The sequence below is a fragment of the Coregonus clupeaformis genome, chromosome 18, assembly GCF_020615455.1.
Source record: "Coregonus clupeaformis isolate EN_2021a chromosome 18, ASM2061545v1, whole genome shotgun sequence".
Classification (NCBI taxonomy): Eukaryota; Metazoa; Chordata; class Actinopteri; order Salmoniformes; family Salmonidae; genus Coregonus; species Coregonus clupeaformis.
This window is the reverse complement of record NC_059209.1, coordinates 10,792,215-10,800,121: the sequence shown is the minus strand read 5'-3', so window position 1 is coordinate 10,800,121 and position 7,907 is coordinate 10,792,215. Positions and strand designations below refer to the sequence as shown.

Here is a 7,907-nt window from a genome sequence, read left to right as displayed (position 1 = left end):
GAGGCAGTTGCAGTGCGTTCTGTTTGGTGCATATGTTGGATTTATCGAACGTATGCGTCAAACTGTATGTGTAAACGGGATGACAGAAATGGTAGCAGAAGGTGAATGTTGAACTTTTGTTGCACACATATCTAGATGATGATGCATACTATTTATCGCAATGACGCAGTCGGTGTGTTCAAAGCCTATGTGTGCAACAAAAGTTCAACATTCACCCTCTGCTACCATTTCTGTCAACCCGTTTACACATACAGTTTGACAAACATGTTCGAAAAATCCAACATATGCACAATCCACACCTCTGCAACGCAATGCTGCAAGGCAAACGCAGCGTTCCATTGGAAATGAATGTACTTCTGGTGTACCAAAACGCAAAAACACAGTCGGTGTGTTCGAAGCGTAAGGCTTTGAACACACCAACTGCATCATTGTGCAAAATAGTATGTAGGATCATCTAGATACAGTTGAAGTCGGAAGTTTACATACACTTAGGTTGGAGTCATTAAAACTGTTTTTTCAACCAAATTTCCAACAATTGTTTACAGACAGATTATTTCACTTATAATTCACTGTATCACAATTCCAGTGGGCCAGAAGTTTACATACACTAAGTTGACTGTGCCTTTAAACAGCTTGGAAAATTCCAGAAAATGATGTCATGGCTTTAGAAGCTTCTGATAGGCTAATTGACATCATTTGAGTCAATTGGAGGTGTACCTGTGGATGTATTTCAAGGCCTACCTTCAAACTCAGTGCCTCTTTGCTTGACATCATGGGAAAATCAAAAGAAATCAGCCAAGACCTCAGAAAAACAATTGTAGACCTCCACAAGTTTGGTTCATACTTGGGAGCAATTTCCAAACGCCTGAAGGTACCACATTCATCTGTACAAACAATAATACGCAAGTATAAACACCATGGGACCACGCAGACGTCATACCGCTCAGGAAGGAGACGCGTTCTGTCTCCTAGAGATGAACGTACTTTGGTGCGAAAAGTGCAAATCAATCCCAGAACAACAGCAAAGGACCTTGTGAAGATGCTGGAGGAAAAAGGTACATAAGTATCTATATCCACAGTAAAGCGAGTCCTATATCGACATAACCTGAAAGGCCGCTCAGCAAGGAAAAAGCCACTGCTCCAAAACCGCCATAAAAAAGCCAGACTACGGTTTGCAACTGCACATGGGGACAAAGATCATACTTTTTGGAGAATTGTCCTCTGGTCTGATGAACAAAAATAGAACTGTTTGGCCATAATGACCATCGTTATGTTTGGAGGAAAAAGGGGGGTGCTTGCAAGCCGAAGAACAGCATCCCAACCGTGAAGCACGGGGGTGGCAGCATCATGCTGTGGGGGTGCTTTGCTACAGGAGGGACTAGTGCACTTCACAAAATAGATGTCATTATGAGAAAGGAAAATTATGTGGATATATTGAAGCAACATCTCAAGACATCAGAAAGGAAATTAAAGCTTGGTCGCAAATGGGTCTTCCAAATGGACAATGACCCCAAGCATACTTCCAAAGTTGTGGCAAAATGGCTTAAGGACAACAAAGTCAAGGTATTGGAGTGGCCATCACAAAGCCCTGACCTCAATCCTATAGAAAATGTGTGGGCAGAACTGAAAAAGTGTGTGCGAGCAAGGAGGCCAACAAACCTGACTCAGTTACACCAGCTCTGTCAGGAGGAATGGGCCAACATTCACCCAACTTATTGTGGGAAGCTTGTGGAAGGCTACCTGAAGCACTTGACCCAAGTTAAACAATTTAAAAGCAATGCTACCAAATACTTGTGGTCCTCTGTAGCTCAGCTGGTAGAGCATGACGCTTGTAAGGCCAGGGTAGTGGGTTCGATCCCCGGGACCACCCATACACAAAAATGTATGCACGCGTGACTGTAAGTTGCTTTGGATAAAAGTGTCTGCTAAATGGCATATTATTTATTTACTAATTTAGTGTATGTAAACTTCTGACCCACTCGGAATGTGATAAAATAAATAAAAGCTGAAATAAATCATTCTCTCTACTATTATTCTGACATTTCACATTCTTAAAATAAAGTGGTGATCCTAACTGACCTAAGGAATTGTGAAAACTGAGTTTAAATGTATTTGGCTAAGGTGCATGTAAACTTCCGACTTCAACTGTATGTGTGCAACAAAAGTTCAACATTCACCTTCTGCTACCATTTCTGTCAACCCGTTTACGCTTTGAACACATGTTTTGCGTTTTCGATTGTGTTTTTTGCGTTTTGGTACACCAGAAGTACATTCATTTCCAATGGAACGCTGCGTTTGCCTTGCAGCATTGCGTTGCAGTGCGTTCTGTGTAGTGCATATGTTGGATTTATCGAACAAATGCGTCAAACTGTATGCGTAAACGGGTTGACAGAAATGGTAGCAGTTGAAATGTTGTTGCACACATATCTAGATGATGCAGCATACTAGCAAAAACACAGTTGGTGTGTTCAAAGCGTTACACATACAGTTTGAGGTCAATGAGACTGTCGGATTTGGTTAACAAGAACTGTAATGGCTTATTTGCTTCTTGTGGCTTATTTGATCAAATAGAAGTTTCGTAATGATTAGGTTGTTATGAGTGTACTGATATAAGCAGGACATGTGACACCCCGGTAACTTTGACAAAAACCACTGTATTGGAGTTGTGTCTGGTTGTCACTAGTTACGACAGCCACAAAGTCATAAACCCCGCCCATTTCTACAATTTATCGTCTATTTTTTATTTTAAACCCAACGTAAACCTTATACCTAACACTAACCTAAAATTAGGACCAAAAAGCAAATGTTTGTTTTCATGAATTTTTACGATATAGCCAATTAAGACTTTGTGGCTGTGGTGTAGTAACTAGTGGATACCCTTGTGCCCTTTGTTCACACGCGTATCTGCCCTCTCATTGGCTAGAATCGTCCCACCTGATAGTGCCTCCTCCCGACATTTATTTTCATTGTTAGAGCGGACACTACAGTATCTGGTCAAAATAATGTATAATCTATGGCTAGGTTCACAATGCTGCTCATGGAGAGAGACAAAGGAGGGAAGGGTGCATGAAGACAAGACTAAACACAACATCCAACTGGCGCGGGCGCTACTTTTAATAATAACCACTTCTTAAATTGATAATTACAGACCACATTGACTTTTAACTATTGCACCGTGTGGTAATCATTTAGTTATAGATCACATCGTTGGAAGAGTTTTACAATGCCCAGTATTACAGCTGAGTCGGCGATCCCGACACTAGCTGTGCATGCATTCGCCTGCATAGGCCTCGAGGACCACGGCAGCCGGACAGAACAACCCGAGACCCCCTTTCATCCACTCCCGGTCTCTCATTTCAATGTACTTGGTGCGGTGCTGGACCTGCAGCCTATACCGCGCCACCAACGAACACCGACGGAAGAGGAGGACGAGGAAAGAGACGATTATGAAGATTTGCTGGAGGAGGATGATTCCAACAACACGCTGCTCGTGCAGGCCCAAGTCTCAGGACTAGGCTCGATTATGCTACCTGGAATGGAGACGCCCGAGACACTCTTACTGTACAATGATGAGCTTGATGATGGCACGCTACAACAGCCTACGGGAATGATTATTTTGTCGTCTGAGTACGGAGAACCTGGCTATGAAGTTGAGGCATCGCTGCTCATGCGGAGGGAGAGCGTGAATACAACAGAGTGTGTGTTGGTGCCCAGCTCAGAACATGTTGCCGAGATTGTCGGTAGACAGGGTGAGTAGCTAAACTAGTTATCTAGCAAACTAGCTAGTAGTAAAAAACAACATTTAGACAGATGTGTGTTCGATGCTAGCTTGGTTTATCTGGAGGTGTATTGTATGTATGCTGCCAGTTGTGGTCATTGACGTTGTTCAGTGCAATGTAACGTTACTGGGAACAAACTTCTGGCTATAGCTCATGTAGCAAGCTAGCATGAGTTAACTAGGTAACCCTTTAAATCCACACGTACAAGTTGGCGAAGCAAATATATTGATTATATTTCTCTCTAGCCGTGTGATGAGGGCACAATTTGTTTGCAAGTTGGCGAGCTATCTACCTAACTGCATTTAGCTTATTTCATGGCATGCTAATTACCTAGCTTTGTCCAGCTAGTACCAAAATGATAGCTTTACATTTACATTTTAGTCATTTAGCAGACGCTCTTATCCAGAGCGACTTACAGTTAGTGAGTGCATACATTTTTTTGTCTTTGTTGACACCATGCCACATCAACTAAGAAGCTAAAGCCGGTGTAGCTATTCATATACCCCGATTTTGGTTTGCTGTCTTTTCACAGATGGTGTAGACTTTAGATCCTCATAACTTTTTGTGTGGACTGGACTGCCACAGAACGTGTGTTTGGCGAATAGTTTTCATGTCTGCCTCTGTAAACGTGGGGGATGGTGGACTTGAACTGTTGTTGTCAAAACGTTGAGGAAAGCGGAAATGACAAGATGGTATAAAGTTGGACTTTCATCTACAGCGAGACATCTCTAGAAACAACTGCTAGCAATGAATTATTAGCATTATCATTATCTCTGATTTCACAATACAGTAAGTAATCAAGATTGTAACTAATTATAAGGATACAGATTCAAATCAAATGTTATTTGTCACATGCTTCCTAGACAATTGGTGTAGACTAACAGCAAAATTATTCTCAAACTAATGCCTGAGATTCTCGACTAACATTTGTCTTGTCTGTTTTTTTTTCTTTCTCAGGTTGCAAGATCAAGGCATTGCGAGCAAAGACCAACACCTACATCAAGACCCCAGTGCGAGGGGAGCAGCCGATGTTTGTGGTGACAGGGCGGAAGGAGGATGTGTCCATGGCAAAGAGGGAGATCCTCTCGGCAGCTGAGCACTTCTCCCTCATCCGAGCCTCCCGGAACAAGGCAGGTCCGTTGGCAGCATCAGGGTCAGGGCTGCCTGGTGCACCTTCCCTGCCTGGCCAGACCACCATCCAGGTGCGTGTACCCTACCGCGTGGTGGGACTGGTGGTCGGGCCGAAGGGGTCGACCATCAAGCGTATCCAACAGCAGACACACACTTACATTGTCACACCGAGCCGAGACAAAGAGCCCGTGTTTGAGGTGACGGGCATGCCCGAGAATGTGGACCGAGCGCGAGAGGAGATCGAGACCCACATCGCCATGCGCACGGGCAACTGTGTCGAGATTCCAGGAGACGAGAACGACTTCCACTACAATGGCACCGATGTCAGCTTCGAGGTGGGTGGCTGTGGGGCGTGGCTGCAATCGACCGCCGCCGCACCTGCCGGTGCCCAGCGCACCACCAATTGTAACAACAGCGTGCGCATGACAGCCAACTACCGCAATGACAGCTCCAGCTCTCTAGGCAGCGGCTCCACTGACTCCTACCACGGTGGAGGGGGGAACCGCATGGCCGACTTCAGCCCCACCAGCCCCTTCAACGCCAACAGTAACAACAACAACAATGGTGGAGCCAGCTTCTGGTTTGGGGAGACTCTGCTCCCCCTGGCAGCTGAGGAGCTGGCAGCACTGGGATCTCCTGGGTTTGACCCTCTGGCAGTCACTACAGCCGTTCCTGCACCGCAGCCACAGGTGGTGTGGAGCACCTTGGAACAGTGCGTCCAGCTGTTAGATGGCCGCCAGGCCCCTGTCCGAGACAGCCAGCCCGGCACGCCTCGCCTCTCCCCTACCTTCCAAGAGGCCTTGGAACACCCCATGGCCCAGCGGGTCCACAGGGTCCCCTTCAGCGCCTCAGAGTCTCAAAAGTTTCCTGTCTACGGCCCCGCCTTCTCGACCTCCAGTGACAGTACCAGCTCTCCGCCAGACTCGTGCCGCGGACGCCAGGTATGCATCCGCTGCCTGGAGAGTGAGATTATCGCAGCCCTGGTGCCCTGCGGACACAACCTCTTCTGCATAGAATGTGCCAACCGAATCTGCCAGGGCCCAGAGGCTGTCTGCCCTGTGTGTCAGGCACCAGTCACCCAGGCCATACGGCTGCGCAACATGTGAGCCTGCCCTGAGCAATGACTGGGTGAGGTGGGGGATAGTAGCCCACGAAGTAGCATTAGGATTCCTTTAAATTGTTTTTATTTTGACATGTTAATAATCTTCCTACCTTCTTTTTTTAATCTAATGTATCACATTTTTGGGGATGACTGTTAAAATAGCTGAGGTGGTCAACTGTCTTTGATTCAAGGTTTAAGTTGGCCGTAACATTTTATTATAAAAGGTTTTACCCCTTTTTATTTAGCTGCTTTTAAACAATTAAATTCTTGCCCTCGCCTGTCATTAGCAGTGCTTACAGACAGGAAGTACCAAGATGTGCTACTTCAGTACTGCCATGCTTTCCATTGCAACTTAAAAACATTATCTGTTTACAGTAACTCGTGCCTAATTCCACTTAAGTAATCGAAACTTACAACTGGTTTTGTGGGCACACAGTGTTACCATAGAACTATAGAAAAGGCCTATGGCCTTTTTTAGAAAGCATGTATTTTATTGAACACTATAACTTGACCCAGACCTTATGCTTAAGGAGGTCAGACTGACAAAGGACAAGTCATAGATGCATTCAGGTAGTGACCTGATCTTCCAATGGGGTGTGGTCATGTGGTCAACTCATGCTCCTATGTAGGTGGTTGGGCTCCTGACATTCCAGCCATATTATCCAGTATTCTTTGCCCCACATATGGGGAGTTAGACAGACATGTGCATAGAGCAGTCACCTACATTGAACTAGCCTACATCTACCGTAATGCATTATTGGACTAACGGCCTCCTCTGACTCTGTGAAACAACCTCTTTATTTGAGCTGCCTTCTCATGTTTTAGGTTTGTCAAATGCCCAAGCACAGAGCCCATCTCCTAGCTTCTCTGCTGACCGATGAGACCTAGTATTCCCCCTGCTGTCATCCTCTCACCCCTTTTCCCATCCGCTATAGTCTGCGTTTGCACAGGCAGCCCAATTCTGATCTTTTTCATCTAATTGGTCTTTTGACCAATCAGAGCAGCTCTTTTGCCAATAATTGGGCAAAAGTTCAGAATTGGGCTGCCTCTGTAAACGCAGCCATAGAGACATGCAGCTCAGATGTGTTGAATTCTATCTAACCACTGGGAAATACATCAGTCCTCAACCTCTCACACACAGTGCATTCGGAAAGTACTCAGACCCCTTGACGTTTTCCACATTCTGTTACGTTACAGCCTTATTCTAAAATTGTTTAAATTGTTTGTTCCCCCTCGTCAATCTACACACAATACCCCATAATGACAAAGCAAAAAGAGGTTTTTAGAAATGTTAGCTAATTTTATTAACAATACAAAAAACTGAAATCACATTCACATAAGCATTCAGACCCTTTACTCAGTGCATTGTTGAAACACCTTTGGCAGCGATTACAGCATCGAGTCTTCTTGGGTATGACGCTACAAGCTTGGCACACCTGTTTCTCCTATTCTTCTCTGCAGATCCTCTCAAGCTCTGTCAGGTTGGATGGGGAGCGTCGCTGCACAGCTATTTTCAGGTCTCTCTGGAGATGTCAGATCGGGTTCAAGTCCGGGCTCTGGCTGGGCCACTCAAGGACATTCAGAGACTTGTCCCGAAGCCACTCCTGCATTGTCCTGGCTGTGTGCTTAGGGTCGTTGTCCTGTTGAAAGGTGAACCTTCGTCCTGAGCGCTCTGGAGCAGGTTTTCATCAAGGATCTCTGTACTTTGCTCCTTTCATCTTTCCCTCAATCCTGACTAGTCTCCCAGTCCCTGCTGCTGAAAAACATCCCGACAGCATGATGCTTCCACCACCATGCTTCACCGTTAAGATGGTGCCAGGTTTTCTCCAGACGTGATGCTTGGCATTCAGACCAAAGAGTTCAGTCTCGGTTTCATCAGACCAGAGAATGTTGTT

At 45.5% G+C, this 7,907-nt stretch overlaps 1 protein-coding gene across 1 annotated transcript; it reads left to right on the top strand.

Annotated features, from left to right (window-relative positions):
- Positions 1-2,974: 2,974 nt before the first annotated feature.
- Positions 2,975-7,212, top strand: LOC121587491 (RNA-binding protein MEX3B-like). Its single transcript, XM_041904466.2, has 2 exons — positions 2,975-3,749; positions 4,737-7,212. The coding sequence occupies exons 1-2, from the start codon at positions 3,224-3,226 to the stop codon at positions 6,014-6,016; spliced, it is 1,806 nt and encodes a 601-aa protein (XP_041760400.1). The 5' UTR covers positions 2,975-3,223; the 3' UTR covers positions 6,017-7,212.
- The last annotated feature ends 695 nt before the right edge of the window (positions 7,213-7,907 follow it).

What these genes read in the sequence shown, in the direction of transcription:
- LOC121587491 (XM_041904466.2), top strand. Translation starts at nt 3,224, where the DNA reads ATGCCCAGTATTACAGCTGAGTCGGCGATCCCGACACTAGCTGTGCAT. An exon ending in CGAGATTGTCGGTAGACAGG is followed by an intron (nt 3,750 to 4,736) that starts GTGAGTAGCTAA and finishes TTTCTTTCTCAG; the next exon opens with GTTGCAAGATCAAGGCATTG.